The 17,785-nt window shown below is 48.4% G+C and overlaps 1 protein-coding gene across 1 annotated transcript in view; it reads right to left on the minus strand.

Moving 5' to 3' along the window:
• MNT (MAX network transcriptional repressor) overlaps positions 1 to 17,785 on the minus strand; it is a 46,363-nt gene that overhangs the window by 9,781 nt on the left and 18,797 nt on the right. Inside the window, 2 exon segments of the mRNA XM_072882302.1 lie at positions 14,743 to 14,854; positions 15,563 to 15,604. Coding sequence (XP_072738403.1) covers positions 14,743 to 14,854; positions 15,563 to 15,604 — 154 coding nt within the window.

The following is a 17,785-nucleotide window of genomic DNA, read 5'->3' on the forward strand; positions in this document are numbered from 1 at the left end:
CAGTTGGGAAGTTTTGCAAATCAGCTGCTGGCTCTAGTGACAACAGTTGATCATTTCACTCCAAACATACAGTTCTTGCAGTTTAACTCCTAACCACAAGTGAAATAGGGAGCCCAAATAAAGTGCACTGTAATCGTTTGCTGCAGGGATCAGTATCCCTGCAAGATATATATAAAATAAAATATTATTTCCCATGGAAAACATGCCTGATTTTGAAGCTGAGAGCAAGTCCTTTGCTCGGCAATGCCTGCAGAGGACCAAGGGCCTGGGACCCGGCTCTGACTGTAACCCTCTCCAGTGCAGTTGCCATCCGCACTGTGCGGAGCGGCTGCTGCTACCACACGCAGGTGGGGACGGTGACAAGGAAACAAGGGCAGTGGTGAAGAGTCCCTTCGTCTTGTATTTAATCAGCAGTGACCAAATTAAAATCCGCATGTGGGTTTGCTTTTGTTCTCTGTGAGTATCTGATTTTCCTCCTCTACGCATAGCTGTCAGCTTCAAAGCAGCCTTTACCCACATGGATTATTAAAGCAAGACCAGCACAACTGCAGTGACAGCAAGCACCCGATGCAATACCAGTTGTGACATTTCGCTCCTTTGTGCCCATTCTTCTCCCTGTTTCAGAGCTGCTATTTGGTCCTTGTGTGCATCCCACTTGCCATTATTTGGTAAACAAACCAGAAACAAACTACTGGTGTCGCTACGCAGCAATAGTCATTTGTCACTGTAAAGAATTTTCCATTTTATTGCTGGCTGTAATTAAAATGCTTATTCTTATGTCAAGATTGAAAATAATGCCTCCCATGCTTTCTCTACGCTTGCCTCAAGAATAATGCTAGCCCCGTAGTTGGCATCAGTGAGGTTTAAAAGGTCTTATTAAAAAGCTCCCCTTATAAACATTATATTAGCAATTTAAAAACACACTTTCAATTATGAGCTTTTCCAAAAGCGTATTTCAGCTGTTGTGTTCTATTACATGGCGTTCACTGATTAAAAATTCCTCATCAATGAGCAATCATGAAAATGATTTGCAATTTTGAACCAGATTCTTTAACTCTTTGCTACTGGGATCGCAGCCGCTGCAGCAAACCAGGAGCTGCTGGGCCAGGGGAGGTCCCCGAGCAGCAATCCCACCTGCAGGACCTCCACGCGATTCAGCACAGACCCGACCCGGCCGGTCAGGCTTTCCACTGCCGTACGGAGTTTCGATTCCTATATATAATGGGAAAAAAGCTAAATCCTAAGAAAAGCATCTTATCCTTGCAGGGACTGCCACGCTGCAACACGTCTACAGCACCGAGTAGTCCACCAGCCTGTCTCCACTATTGCTGCAACCAGAAACATCAGAGAACAGTGGGGTGCTGAGGAACGTGCAGTCCCCAAACAGCCCAAGCCCCCAGGACTCTGTTGGCAGAGGTGCCACGCTCACCTGCAGCACTTTGGGGTTTTGCACTAGTTGTATCAATTTTGGGCATTCCTACTTTGAATCATGCTAAATTTTCTACAAAGTTCTTCAGGTGCGACGAGCAGTTTGCTTAAAGCCCAGCACCTAGAGAAATCTCTTGCCCCAACTCAACCCAACAAGCTGCGATGAAGGAGAGCCCACGAAAGCAGGGAAACCGGGAGCCGGCTCCTCCCAAGGCATCAGGCCGGTGTCCCCAGCTGCCGCAGCAACCGTGCGCAGCAGCAGCAGCCGCCTGCGCTGGCAAAGGTGGCGGCACCCACCGGAGCCCGCCTTCGAAGGACCCGCTCCTGCGCCCTGGACCTCCAGGACCTCCTGGACCCGACCTCCTGCCGAGGCCCCTCAGTCTGAGGAAAGCAGCACCGGGCAGGATCAGGCCATCAGCAGAGGCAATGGTGGTACCTCTCTTTCTGCTTGTGTGAAACCCCGGCTGGTTGCCACGGGAACCAAAGCCATGGTTTCCATGGTAACTGCTTCATTCGGCTGGCTCTTGGAGATGCAATCCTGCAGCGGTGCTGGATGCACCAGCCTGCTACCACCGGCGGGAAAATACAGGTCGCGGCACAACAGTACCACCGCAGCGACTGACGTAGCCGCCGCACCGCTGCCGCTCCGCTCTCCCAGGGCAGAAGCGGCTCGCCCACGCACGCTGCCCCACTAAAATCACCCACGTGCAGCTACGCCCAGCCTGTTTGTACTACAGCAGGTCTTCCGTGGGTTTTCCTGAGAGCCTTTGCTCAGTATAGGATTACAGTCTTGCTTTCCCCAGACTCGATGGGGAACTCCGAAATGTGAACGTGAAGTGCTCAGCACGGGGGGAAACGTGGGGGGGTCCTGCAGTGACCTGCTCCCAGCGGATCGTGAGAAGTGACAGCTTGTGTGTTGAGGCTGGGGAGGAGCAGAACAAGGACTTTAGGCTACCAGTGTTTGTGCACCGATTTCAGCCATCTAAGCTCTCAAAGCTAACACTTCACACGAACACCAAAACGAAAATAAAACTTGCAAGGTGAAACAGAGTCCATCCCGCACTAGTCGTAGGTCTCACCCCCAGCACCCTGCAGCAGGCCGGTCCGATCCCATGCACGGCTGCTACCCCGTAGATCCTTCAAAGGAGACGAGGCAGTCTGCAGCGTGGCGTGAAGCCCTGGGTGCAGGTCTGCCCGCACGTCTCAGACCCGACGGGTCATTTGCCAGCAGCCTCGTGACCCAGCTCTTCCACGTGTTTAACCCCCGGACAAGGAAGGCAGCCAAAGAGCGCTGTCATATTCTGGGAGGTGACTTCACCCTCATAGGCATGCAGCAAGCACGGTGCCTTCAGGAAATGAGCAAGTTGTTTGCTGCAGAGGCTGCACCAGCTTTTCTGCAAGTACAAGAGAAGCGTGCTGGGCAGAGGCTTGTCATCGTCGCATTTTTGTGCGCCCACCACTGTTCAATCTAGTCACAAGGGCAGAGATGGATATCTAGATAGAAATACTTCACAGAATAGGAAATCTGCCTGGAGCAGAGAAATCATGGGAAAACGAGAATGTGCACTGTTATTTACATTTATTATTTGCACACTGTTAGCACTTAAGATTCCTGATAAAAAAAGACACTGGGCCATAATCTCTGGAACAAAAATACAGCTGAAACATGGCTATTGGCACTGGCCTTGCAGATCTAAGAGGACCCAGCCTCCTGAAGCACAGCTCTCTGGACGGAGTACAAACAGTTACTAGGGTAGAGGGTAGGAAGAAGCCAAATCAGGAAGACAAAGAATAAATTCAGAAAAAAAAAAATCAAAAAAAAGCAGCAAATGACTGGAACACACAGTACAAACACAAACCAGGGAAAGGCACAGCCATGCCCAGGGCCAATCACCAAAACCACGCTGGCTTCTACCAGTTTAGCAGATCTGTTTTATTCCTTGACAAGACTTTCAAGATTAAGGGAAATCCAGTGTTAAAAAAAAAAAAAGTATTATTTGCAATGACAAGGTGTTAAGTTTGGTGCATGTTTTCCTTTCTTATTTTTATTTTTTTTAATAATCTCTGTCATTCCAGAAATAAGTGAGACATTTTCAGTGATGCTAATGGATTCCAGATGCCCAAAATACCCCAAAATACTATGGTGTTTGTTATTTGGAAAATTATCCCAAACAAATCATTTTAATTTGTTTGGTGTGGGAAATGTATCTCTGGTATAACTGTAATAATTTTCTGCAAGCAAAAATAAAGTGCGTTGCATTTCAATGAGCGATTATTATTAATGACACAACTGTGGGATGCGGGACCCTTGCAATCTTTCCTGAGCCTACGTGACGATGTACAGAGAGCAGTTCTGGAGGGCTGCAAGCAGTTACGCGTTAGAGCTACGGCCAGATCTCTTACTGCTAGAGATGAGGAGGAGATTAATGTGCAGACACATTATCGCTACATCTACTTGCTGCAGTATTCTTGTATTTTTCTTGGAGGCATCTCACAGCGGCTGCTGGGGGAGACAAAGCAGAGTTTTGGATGGGTCCCGGGTACGGCACTCCCTTTTGTCACATTCCTACAAATCTGGCTCAGCCAACGGGCGAGATGCACCAGTGAGCTGTGCATCAGAACATGAACACTGCCAAGGCTTTGAGCGGCTGCCCAGGGGAGCACGTAAGGGAGGGCTTCGCCTGGGAGAGGAGCACACCTCCCAAAACACAGTTTTGGCAGGTGACGGGGGTCCCGACAACCATGAGCTCTGAGAGAACCACCCTCCGCAGCAGAAGAGGACCACCACCCCACCGCACGCGCACCGCAGCAGTGGGTCTGGGAGGCTGAAGTCCTGGTGACTCAGAGAAGGATGCTGATCCTCCCGCACCACCTCTCTTCCCTGTTTCTCCATCCTTGTAAGGAGGTCAGTGCCAGTTACTCACATCCCGATGGCTCCACCTACGGCCCATGGAGCAGATCTGGGTCACCAGAGGATTTCTATCGACCTACCTCCCTTATTGTTATGGCCACAGCGGCAGCGGGAGGACCTAAAACCCAGCTGTTAAATACAAACCGATGCCGGCACCTGCGCAAGGCCATGAATCAAAGCCGTGCACTTGAGTGAAAATCTTTGCCTCTGTGCTAAAGGGTTGAGGGCTGCAAGCGCCGGCTGGCGCAGCAGCTGCGGTGCCCACCGTGCCTGCATACCGCCAGTTCTCGGACTCCCCGCCGCTGCTCATGAAGGTGGTCCCAAGGCTAAAGCTCCTCGGCACGGTACAGCACGCCCCGCCAGGCTGAGAGACTGCCTTAGAGAAGGTAAAGCCCCATGAAATTCTTAAATATGAAGTGACAGGAAGGTGCCAGCTGCTGGGGACGATGAGCTCTGAATCACGACACACACTGCTCTGAAAGAGCAGAATATGGCAAGAATCGACCAGCTTTCTGCACACCCACCCAACCTGCGCAACATTAACATCCCTGCTGAATGTTTGTGGAATGAAATCAATCTTCTTTTAGAGACACTTTCCACTCAAAGACCTCAGGGCTTGTGGGAAGAAGAGCAAAATAAAAGTTGCTCTTTCTAATGCTAAATGCAGCCCTCAGGGAGCCAGTTCCTGTTTTCCAAAAATACAAATAGAGTGAATAATCAGGTACCTGCCCAACAGACGGCACCCAGCTCACACCTACTTTGTACAGGACAACAGGTCACCCACCGTCTACCTTCCTCTTTCCACCAGAGTCATAAAATTCAAAGACATAATTTTCCCTAAATGCTGTCTCAAGTTGACCTGAGCAGCCTCATTATTCAGATCAAGAAGTATCTCAGCATGACAGGACCAACAGTCCCTACTTGACACCCTCATTATCGGACTGCGGACGGTATTTTCTCCTATGGGTGCTACACTGGCTGTCCCTGAATGAACACTATGTCACCACGGGGGATTTAAGAAATCAGTAAGAATTCCACAGTGGAAGGGATATTCTAAACTGAAACTTGATATAGTATTTTAATTCATAATGACATAAAAGATGAGTAAGACAGCTAACAGAAAAAGAAACTGGGAAAAAAAAAATCCATTTTTTCTGGTTTGTTTCTTTGATGCACGTGTTAACATCCTGTGCAGAAGCAGCTTCACTGTTTCACCAGGTCACCCAGCTTCCCACAGCCTGCGCCCGTCTTCCCCACAGGGACAGCGAGGAGAAAGAGACAAAAAAGAAGTCACAGCTGCACACAGAAAAGCGTTCGGATAAACCCACAAGAATTGGCAGGGCAAGTCCAAGGCACAGGCAGGATCAGAGTAACTTAATTTTCGATAAACAACAACTGAGACAGGGATCCTTGTAAAAATCTTATTCATATTTTCACATCCTCCAAAGCATGTTTTATCACTATTTCTACCACATCAGTCACACCGACACGACAACAGGAGATTAAGCTGATACCAACTTCCTGCTGCTGTATGACAGACAGTTTCAAAATCCCCCTCATTTATTATTTTGTAGTTGACAATGTCTAGCAAGGCTGCCACCGACATCTACAACAGCAAAGCACTGTATAACATGGGCTGAACTCTGCTGCGCTTAGGCACACGCAATGATTATTGTTTTCTTGCAACTATTTGTAATTTTAATCGGTCGTTAACTACTTCCCTGTAATTTTAAAGAGTATCAACACACACCTCTGCTGCTGCTAACAAGAACAGGAATCCAAACTATCCTTGTAACTTGTGCCACGGGGCCCCGACCCCTTCCCTGTCAGGCTCTCGGGGAAGAGCAAAAACACAAACCAAACCGCACAGTTATCATGTCAGTGGGGGTTTTGTGTGTGTTTGGGAGTTTTGCCTTGTTTTAAAGGCAGGTGACTTCTGCAATATTACACATAAAATTGAGCCCATTCAGTCAAGCTGTACTCAGCACTGCTTTCATCACGTCACGTGGACCCACTTCTCTCCCGTGCCTGCTCTCCGACGTCAGGCGACAACCAGTACGAGCAACGGCACCCAAACAGGCTACACCACCACCATCACTTCGAAACCCCGTGCTGTGCTCCACTTACAGGTTGTTTTGGTTTTTACGACCTTGAGTGCTTTTTAAACTACTACTTAAATGACAGCAGTATGACAGATGTGATTCTCTAACAATTAAAAAGACACGTACAAGATTTATAATTCTGTTTACCCTTTCCAAACTCTCGTGTATGAGTCACAAGTGAGACACAGTTTAAAAAAAAAAATAAATCAAAAAAAAATCACCATCCCTTTTGGCAAAGGTTAAGAAACAGCTTCCACTCACTCAACAAGGTTCAAACCCTGGGCATTTTTTAACACTCTATTAAACATGTTTTGTGGCCTCTCCTGCAAATAAAAATCCACTGACTGCTCTCCGGACGGAGCCTCCCTTCAGGCAGATCATGCTGCAGCTGGGGAGGGATGGCAGAGGATTTGATTCGAGACGTCCGCAGCTGCCTGGGAGCCCACATCAGTTTTGGCGGGCGTGCCAGCTCCAGTACCAAACCCTCTGATTCAAGAAGGGAATCCCACGTTTCTTCTACTCAACGACCGTGCAAGTTATCCAAAGGGAAAACGATGTCAGTGCTACGGCGTGCTAAGCACAGTCCCAGGCTGCATGCTGGAAGCTGTTGAAACATGCCTGACAGTGGCAGCTCTGGCTGGCTGGCTCAGACGGGCACGCTGAGCGCCAAGGGACTGGAAGCTCTCTGAGCATCCCCCGGCTTCTCAGGTTGAGCACCCCATCTCCCACATCGATGCAGCCCCATGTCATGCCTCTGAAGCCAAAATCAATTCTTAAATGACTCCATTAAGGGCAGGAACTAGACTCTGCACTTGCTGTGCACGAACAACTCCCACTGACTCCAGTGGAAGATCAGCCCTACATCCTAATTCTTACCCATTTCATTTGCTTTACTTTACTAAACACTATTTTTTTAAAGGTCTTATTTCTCATCACTTTCTGAAATCTACAGATGACACCATGTCGCATGACCACAGCCTATTGTTGCTAGAAGCCTTTATTATTGGCAATGAAATTCAGGCTAATTAGACAAGGTAGCGCCAATTGATCGGGTCGGGTAAACAACATGAAGAAGCACTGCTTGGCACGTGAGTGCTGTTCATGTGAAGGAGGCACTGAAAGTACTAATGGACCCAGTTCTTACTAGGCAAGTTTTATAGAAGATAAGTATATTCGCCTAGTAGCTGGCACAGAATAAAAAAAATAACAGTTACCGCTATACTTTTCAAGGTGGGGAACTTAATTGCATTCGGCATCACAGTTTGGCTTAGGCATTTTGATCAATAATCCAGCCACTACAGCGCTTGAATGTAAATGAGCTCTGTTCTTTATCCAAGACCAAATGCTAACGTCAGGTGTGTGGGTTTTCTGTCTGTGGTAGGGTATCTCCCTACATCAGGAACCGGCATGTTTACAGTGCCCTCCTTTACCTATGTAACACCTAAAAATCCTAACTTAAGCATTACCATGGGACTTTAAAAATCCACTGGTCTTGTTCTGGTCCTCTACACTAGACAGGGATGAATTATCGTGTTCATGCACTGATGAAGCCACCAATAAATAAAACCAAACCAAAAGAAGAAGAGAAGCTGTGGTTATTAACAGGAAAATTTAACAAATGTGAAAACGGTATCTGGTCTTTTCACATGTCCACAAGATCAGCTTAAAAAGGACAGCACAAAGGATTTCTTACCAGCACTATCTAGGCGTCCTTGGACGGTACTTTGTATACGTTCTGCCCTTGAGGGAGTCAATTTTGTTGTTTATTGTTGGCCTAGATGGGAAACGGCACCATTTTTAGGTGCACAGCGTGTTGCTTCAGGCAGTTTGAAAAGCCAAAAGAGACTAGGCAAGGATAACCAATTTAAACATCTCATATAAACAATTAGCATTACTGACAAGCACAGGTAAGTCAGTTCATGATGGGTTTCTGCTCCTGGCAGGAGGTCAGGAATCAGCTCCGTAATTTATTGTTTGTCTTGCACAGCATCCTGTGCTCTCAGCTTAGTCGGTGCCTGTTGAGAACGTACCACACCGACAGGAGAGGTGGCAGAAGAGCTCACGCTGCAAACAGCGGTGACAAAGGAGGAAGCAGGCACAAGGAAAGTCAAAATAACCAACGTGCTAACGGTGAAAAACTGAAACAGTCTCCTGCACCAAAGTACAATGACGGATGTTGACATGTCCTCTACTGCAGGATTATGGGGTTTTGTTTCCAAAGGGACAGAGTCCGTTCTCCTGCCTAGGATAATCACTTCTCCCTTAATGCCTACTTCACACCTGCACCCATGGTCTGAGTTTGCTGAACTACTATTTTGCTTTCCATCTGACAATGATCTGAGACCTATGAACTTTTGTCCTTGCTTTAACTTCAGTCTAAAGCAGTTACATATGACAAAGGAAAATAACATCGATCTGGACAGCGGTGACCTAGCCAGCAGGTCGGCTGAGGCCACGGGACGGCCAAGGGAAGCCAGTTCAGCTGCAGAAGCCCACATTCATGATCAGATGAGGAAATCAGGCACGCTGCCCTCAAAATGAACAATGCAGTAATGTACTTGGGAATCTAAAGAGATGTCAATTACCTTGACTCTGGTACACCACCATTTTTTTTTTTTAGCATGAACATTTTTTTTAGCTCCTGAGAAAAGCATCAGACCCCAGAAACTGTAAGGTGCTGCTTCCGCTCCCTGCGAGGAGCCGGGAGGGAGCTGCAGCCCGGCACCCGCCCCAGCCTTGGAAGGGGAAGATTTCCATCATGAAGATGGAGACTATTTTACCTTGGTAAAATACTTCTCTGGCTAGCTGGTCTACAGTTCAAGTGACAGCAAGAGGCCTGCAGCCTTTTCACACAAGCACTCTTGTGACTTGTAAATGGCTTTGCCACTCATTTGTACATTTCTCTAAGCGCATACAACCAGGAAAATCAAAAGATTGGTTTGCAACAAAAAATTTATCTGGCTGATTACTGGGAAGACTACAGGCATGGCCCAAGAGGCAAGTTTTCAGCCAGTGTCAGTCAGTGGCTTTGCTCCAATACCCGTCACGTCAGCGGGACGTGGGGTACAATGCCAACCCCAGCTCCCGGGGCAGAAAGAAATTCTACCCTTCTTGAGGCAATAAAGGATTTATAATACGACCAATTTGTCCTAAGTTCATCACAGCTATTTTCTACCTCTAACACTACAAGCAGCAAGGAGGACTGGTAAATGACTTCTCTGAATTTGTAAGCAAAGTCGATTTCTTAAACAGAGCAAATACTCCTCTGCAGGACTAAGGCCCAATATCTACCACCACAGAGCATCCCCCCCAGTGCTTCTGCCAGTCTCTACGCAGAACATGCGGCAGTTGGGATCGCAGCGGTGCCCCGCTTTGCAAACTTCAAAGGATTTTACTCTTTGCCTCTTGCACGCCCTGGGAAGCTCAGCTTTGTCTCATATTTTGTAAGCACGTTGTTATTTAGTCAGCCATTGACTCTGGTTGTAGTGGGGAAACTGGCAAACAAGCAGGACCTGCCGCGTGATCTGGAATCTGCCGGGCTGCGGCTGCGCTGCTCGCGAGCTGTCTCATTTTGGCTGTCCCGACGTCACCTGGTGAGCGAATCGCCTGGATGTCGTCTTACGCTAAATACGCAATAGAAAATAACCCCTGCAGCTGGAAGGTGTTCAGGAAGCATAGTGACAGGCAGTTTGAGAACACAGAAGAGAAAAGTGTCTTGCTTAAGGGCTTCAATTAGCTTCCAACTAAGACGATTACAGCATTTCCTAGGGGGCAAGGAATCCTTCAAAGAGAATCAAGTCAAAACACCCAGCTGCACGGACGTCCTGGCCGTGAACTGTGTCTGACGTCTTCCGCGCAGGGCTCCGCTCCCTGCCCACCCCAGCAGCACCTTCTCCAGCACAAGCGCAGCGCAATTCCCTCTCGCAGCGTGGCTCTCCGGCGAGGTGACAGCCTTGTCCTGCCTGCTGGGGGACACTGCTTTGGCGGCGGGTGCTGGCCTGCCCCAGCCGAGGGGACGGGGCTCTGCTCTCTCAAACCAAACAGCATTTCCTTCCCACTGCATTTTTTTTCCACGTCACTTCACGCATCTCAGAAACTTTCCGGAGGCCTCTAGCATTTTCACTCATGTTTTGCAAGGAGGAAAGCAAAGAACGAAGGGCGAGGTGGCCCGCGTAACAAATGCGCTTCGTCACAGGCTCTGCTGCTTGGGCCCCGAGCCCACCCCGCTGCCGTGACCCACAGGGACAACTCCCTCAGCCCAGAGCCACGCACAACAGCCTACACCGCCTAGAACTGAATCACCATTTAAAAGGATTATTAACTTCCAGCTGCGTTCAGCCTAATTTCCTTTGTGCAACAATGTGTTTAATTGCAGAGATTCTAATTTACTGTTGCAGAGCACAAGCCCAACTCTAAGGGTAAATTAAAATGACAGCTCTGTGGGACCTTCGGAATTTAACTTTCTGACTTATCTGATTTGATGCAGATACAAATATTTAAATCCAGCCAAGGAAACAAACAGCCTGTTTCTAAGAAGTTCCAGCTGGAATGGGGAAAAAGGATTTTGCAGGAAGAGAGGCTGCAGCAATTAGTGCACCGTCATACTCCTTGCGGGCACAGATCAGCTACGCAGAGCTTCAGGGCCGGCATGCTGCCCTCCTCCTCTGCAGGACTCATTTGGGTTTGGTTTTTTCCCCTTTAGTGAAAAACTACTTTGCTATATTGAGAATAAGAGGTTTTATTTTTAAATCTCCTTTGTACAATTGCCCTGTTCTCTTTTCAAGTGAGAGAGGGAAGCACCAAGCCTGTCACGTGAAACACACTGAGACTGGTCTGTGATTTGCTGCCAAGAAGGCAATGTTTCTTTTGTTTTTTCTTGTAATCATGACCAACTCTGTGCTCCTGTCTGCAGATCAGGCTGGGATTCATCTCACCCCCCCTCAGCTGGTAAGGGCTGTCCCAGCCCAGCCCACGGTCCCACCTACGCTCTCTGTAACCCCTGGGAGCGGCGAGCATCATCTGCAGGCCGTTCGTCCCATCCCCACACTGATGCACGTTATTTTTGTTGAGACAGATCAAAGCCAAATTCAAACTGAATTAAAAAAAATTAAAAAAAAAAAAAAGTTTTGCACTCTGAAAATTTCAAATCAGATTTCCAATAATCTGTTTTTTTCAGGCAAATAAACAGAGCACTCAAATTTTTAGCACATCCCGTGATTCAGGCACAGACCCACGGCGAAGCCGCTGCCAAGGAAAACACTCTGCTTTCAGGATACTCCCTGCCGCTTGCGGACTCGAGCGAGCAGCCGCCAGAGATGCTCTCGCCGCCCCGCGAGAGGCGAGGCGCTGCAAGCAGTGGACACCGTGCCAGCGAGGAGGGTACACAGTGGCACAGCCATGCCGCGTCCGCTGCCCGTGGGGCGGCAAGCTGACCCTGCTGCTGGTGCTGGGTCAGGCATGGCCGCGCAGCCCGCTGGCTCGCTTGCCGGCCGCCCCGGGCAGGCAGTCCCGCCACGCAGGGGCTGGCACTTGCCGTGTGCTCGCTGCACACGTGGAGGTGGATGCTGGCACAGGAGCTCCCGGCTGGAGGGGAGGGCGGTGGCCGGGACGGGCCCGAGGTCACCATGACCTTCACTGCCACGGCAGGCCAGCGCCCGGCCGCAGGCTGGCTGACCGACCCACCTCCTCCCCTCTGCCGGCACCAGCCCAGCGCCGCCCCACCGATGGACTGGACTGACAGACGGACGGATGCAGCAGCGCATGGGCTGGCCCCGTCCCAGTGCTGTGGCCACCCTTGGGCCATCAGGGGTGTCGGGGCAGCTCTCCTTCGTGGCACTCCAGACAGACTCCTGGCAGGGGAGCTGCCGCTGCCCTGCAGTCCACGGCCGCGGGGCTTTAGTTGGGTTTTGCTCCTGCACGCACTTCCCGCACCCCACCTGCGGCTTCCCAGCCGCCTGCTCCCCGGCCTCGCCTCCCACCCGGCTCAGTGCCGGGCTCCTGCTCACCCCGACCCCGCGTGTCACCACAAAACCAGCTCCATTACCCCTAAGGCCACCTGCGAGTGGGAAGCTGGAGAGACATTTGGACAGGAGAGACATTTGGACAAGAGAGTTCCATTTCTCTGCACTGAAACTGGTGGGAGAAGTCGAGGGCTGCTCCCTGCGTGCTCCCCGAAGCCAGCCCAGAGGGAACACAGGCAACCGGGGAGTTTCTGAGACACCGGCGCCGCACACCCGAGAGGAGTCTCCTCAGCAATTTCTCCTGCAAGCCACAACGTCTGTGGTGCACGCAGGCAGCGCAGCAGGTAAACCAGAGCTGTGCAGACACAGCGACCTACAGCGTGACGGTCCCTGACACTGGGATGCACATACTGCAATGTTAACCGTCAGAACTCCTGCATCTTCACTTCACTGAATGATTAAATACAGTGCAATTACACCACCCTGAGACCCCCTTCAGCCCCAGGTGGTGGGCAGACAGAACAGCACGGGCACACCGGAGTAGTCGGGTCGACAGACCTGATCCCAGCCATTCTGATTCCCAGAATGGATCCATGCTGGGAAGAGCGGTTGAGAGGTGGCACTGAAATGGACCCTGAGTGGCAGAAACCTAAAGGACACAAAACGCGGTTCTGAATCTGTGAATACCTTCTGGACCATCATAAAAGTAGTTTACACTTCCGCATGTCGAGAGTTTAATTCCTAGCGATTTACAGAGATGTTGGTACATACGCTTGTAGGTAGCGCAAAACTGCATTGCGTCTAAGCCTCAAAACATTTCACAACAGATCCAGAGAAGAGGGAGAGGAAGAGTCAGCCGTCCCCACTGACATCCTCAAAGAGAATTTTAAGCTGTCTTCCAAAAGCACAGAATAAAAATGCTGCCAGAGAGCAGAGCCTGCTCACGGATAGGTCTGCATCTGTATCAATATTCACAGAGCGTCAGCTGCCACGCCAGAAACGGCTCCCGTCATGACATCCTGACTCTGGGCTCAACTCCCGAACGCAAGAGCGGGTGATCAGATCACCCCGTCTCCCTTACTGCTAATGGAAGCTCATTTCTACCAACACCAGCCTGCCTGAAATCAAATGAAAGGCTCAGATCTTTTCTAATGCCCATTAGGCTGCAATACAACCACATCTCCAGAAGTGACCTTTTTAAGCAACATAGATTTTTTTCCCTTTTGTTTGTCATCCTCCAGTGGCTGGGTACCATTAGAATTTGCCCCAGCCAAAGGCTCTCCAAAGGAAGTCGCTGGTGAAGACTAATGAGAAGGGCTGAGCTGGTCTAACTCTGAAAGGTGATGAGTAATTACTGACTCTCCAAAGTAAAGTTAATGCAAGTCATCAGTGTCCAGTACTTCTGAACACAGGAGTGAAATGGTATTTGAGAGAGACTGAGGAAAATGGGAAGAAAGCAAGGAAAAAAGATGACGCTTTACTGTGGAAAAGCCCATTGTGAACAGTCCTCAGCACCCTTTATTCCAGCCAAAATGTGTGAGGTCTATTGGCTCTCTTAATTTGCACTATAAATTTAGCAACTCTTCCCTTTTCCAGACGAATTTTAATTGCATTACATGCTATTGATTTCACAGTCACAGAGAACATCTCTAAGAATTTCTTTTGTCTACCATTAACCACTTTTACAAATATGAAATAAGCAAACACTAACACTTACTTCCACTCAACCTGCAAACACCACAACTGAATTCTATCTTTACTTTCTCCCAGGCTGATTCTTGGTACCCCATCCACCTAGAGCTTCACGCTGCAACCCCAAACTCCAGTCTTACCCTGCCTCCAAGCAAATGACTTGTACTTACACCTTCATCTCACCAAAAATTTGAGACGTTCAAAACCTTCATGGAAGTCTGTCTGTTTCGGTTAAGCAAACAGAAAACCTCCCCAAAACATGTGGATTAAAATTCACCTTAGTCCAAAAAAGGAGCAGCTTAAGTTTATACAGCCTGGATGTCCCTCTTTAAGATCATCTGAATTATCTGTTCACTGCGTCACCACTGCTGGTATGGATGACTTGTGGTTAACTAGGAACTTCTCGTATGAGGAGACTGCATGAAGCAAGTGTTCCTAGAAGATCCACATATTCTGGAAATCTGGAGTTCATAAATCACTACGCTTGCATGGGAGGAGAAGGAGGAATGGGAGTTCTCTCCCCTTTTTCCTTTGCACTACAGGAAAAAGGTAAGTAACTTGGTTTAAGCAAAGCTAGCACCGTTGTCTGGTTTCAGTAGGTAAAGTGCTGTACAATGACAGCCAACAGTAACCCGAACGCTATACGTACCTGGATGTATCGCAAGGCACTCCTTAGGACGCTGAGGTTTGAGGTCTTCTTGTCATCTACGTTGGGGATGTTGCGTTTTAATGTCTCAAAGCATTCTTTCAAATGTGCACGTCTAAAGAAAACACAGGTGGTTTGTCAGCTTGTGGGAGCACACACCAGAAATCAATTTAGCAGAGGGCTAGAGCTTAGTTTGGGCCTTAATCCAGCAAAGCACTTACACATGTGCATAGCAGTCACCAAGACTACCTGCATGCTTACAACTGAACCAGCTCAATCCAGCAGAAAGCCGATGGGGTTGTATGCCCGGATTCCAGTCCTGGCTGTGTTAGGAAACCCTTGTGCAATGTTAAATGAAATATCTCCTCTCCCGATGCTGTTGCTTACACTTTCACCGTATTTCCGATTTAGCTAGTTAGACTTATAAGAGTTTTGGATATGGAACTGGTCTCTATTCTGTATTCACACTGTACACTGACCCCTGATCTTGGCTATTTTATTGCTTTGAATCCAAAGAGAAGTTACACCGTTATGCACGTGGGGATTTACTTTGCGGGATCAGGGCTTTGCAGGGTCATTGTAATGCAATTACACAGTTAAGTAAAACATACTGGTAAGCAAGAGATGCAGAATTGAGCTATAAGAAAGCAAAGCAATACTGCAAGATTCATTAAAAGTCATTAAGCTTTGTTCAGGTTATTTGTTAAAAAACAAACAAAAAAAGCCAAAGCCAAACAAATATTGACAGACTATAGGCCAAAAAAAAAAAAGGGGGGGAAGGGGAATTACAATAAAAAAATGAAACCCCTGGCTTTCTACGCACCTGTTCTTCTCCAATTTATTATGTACTTCCCTGGTCCCAACCCTGTAACCCAAACAGAACAAAGATAAACTCAGTGTCAGGTTTAAAACTACTGCCATTCAACCTGTACTTTCAGCAGCGTGTGTGTGTCTAGGATATACAGGTAAATATTAAAAAGCAATAGAGGTGTTCGGATATCACTGTTTCACTATTAGTTGCATATATATTTCTACCTATACTGTATCAAGATAAAATCCATACTTTACATGCATATCAGATGGGCTAAGCATTATGCACATTCTGCACCCAAGATACAAACAGGTATAATGTGTGTATATATACACAGACATGGCTACTATCACCAACGGGGAAAGACACGAAGTACGAAATTGTATGTGTTTATACAGTACGAGATAGCCCAGATTCTGGCCCGTTTCTGATCTACACCTACGCTCCAGTGGGGTAAGATTTACACAGTTTCAAATGAAAGTGTACGGGACTTGGCAGACATTCTTCAAACCGCTTTAGTTTTTTACTGTGCCTGAAATAACACAGCTGAGCATAAATATGGAATGAAGTAATCCAGGAATCCTCCAGTCACTGCTAAAGGAAGAACCAGGGTGAGCTTCTGGTTTTTGGGGATCTGGTCTGTCCCCACCCTCCGAATCAGAGGAATACTTCTAGGAAAAGCCAAACAAATTCATATTATCTTAGTTTTTCAGCTACAGTGGTGATAAAGTACATTAGTAGACACGTGGAGATTCCAAATATCTTCCATACACTACGCAAAGTAATTATTTGCCTTTGGCTAAAAATACACCCACATTGAGGTGAGCATTTCAGGAAGTACATTAATATTTGATAAATATCCAGGTATTTAAAAACAAATATTTGACAGCCTTTTCCCATGAAACATTTACAAGCTGAAAAAGACACCTTTTCTGTGCTTATGTCTAAAGGAGGAATTCTGGGGAGACAAGGAGCATGCACCTTAGGGTAACCCATCCAAATGCACTTCAGGAAACCTTTGCAACTCACTCAGCATCAGACAGGTATTTTCCTGAGCATGGTACAATGCTCTGATTACGGCCCAGACACAGCGGCGATGCTGTGCTTTGCGCTGGGACAACAGCCCTCCCAACTTCCCAGGAGCAAGGCTCAGCATGGCGGCACCGGAGCGGTTTGCTGGTGCAGCCGCAGCCCTCCCACTGCCTGCTGCCAGGACGGCTGCTGCTCAGACAGCAAAAATCCCCGCAGCCCTCACTGGTACCCCCCTGCCATCGGAAACCCCCTCTACGCCCGTCTGAACCCACACAAGGACGTCAGTGACAGGTTTGCTCGATTAAAGCACAAATACACTTATCGTTTCTGCAGCTGAGCGTTTTATAGGCAAGCTCTAAAGATCACAATCTGTCTTAGAGGAACGATATTGGCATTTTACAAAGGCCATTATTGTCACAAATTCTTATCTACATTACTTTCGTTGTTTCCTTCTATGCATTTTGGGATCTCTACATCCCAAAGGACACTATGAACCCTTTTTTTGTCCACTACATCTTGTTTCTCTTCCTGCTCCCCCAAGATGATACTGAAACTACCACTCCTTGCATGGAGGCCGTCCCCAGGGAAGGTCAGTACCAATCCACAGCCCCGTGCTCGTGCTCCTCTCACAACTGGGTTACCGTGGTTCTGCGTTACAGCTCAGAGCAAACGCCGTACGGACCAGAGGACCTGCGGAAAAGAAAGTGAACTGCCACGTCCTGACCTCCTGATACATTCAAAATACTGAGCTCCATCCAGGAGGGAGCAAAAGGCAAGGCCAGATTTTGACCAGCCCGGAAAGGACTGCATTTTGTCTGTCTCTTCTGCTGGCACTTGTTTAGGTTGGGTGGACCAGAGTGACTAGCAGGGCCTCCAGCTCTGCTGGGGCTACCTCAGCACAGCAGCCTGAGCCCTGCTGGAGTGGGACAAGGCTGCCGCTGCCACGCTGCACAGCAAGAGGGGGACTCCAGCTGGCGTTCTGTCTAGCAGCATCTCCTCTGAACTCCTGACCAGATCCCCACCCCTGCCCTGAAACCAGGGGTACATTTGCTTTATTGCACTGAACAGGCAAGACAGACAGAGCAACTTTCTGCCTGGCCTCCGCGGGATTAGCACACCACTTTAAACACCGTCGCAAAGAGTTATCTCCCAGCCACAGGCAGTCGGGAGAATGGTCAGAGGTCTAGACAACATGGCCCAGAA

This window comes from Ciconia boyciana, chromosome 17 (assembly GCF_034638445.1).
Source record: "Ciconia boyciana chromosome 17, ASM3463844v1, whole genome shotgun sequence".
NCBI classification, from domain to species: Eukaryota; Metazoa; Chordata; class Aves; order Ciconiiformes; family Ciconiidae; genus Ciconia; species Ciconia boyciana.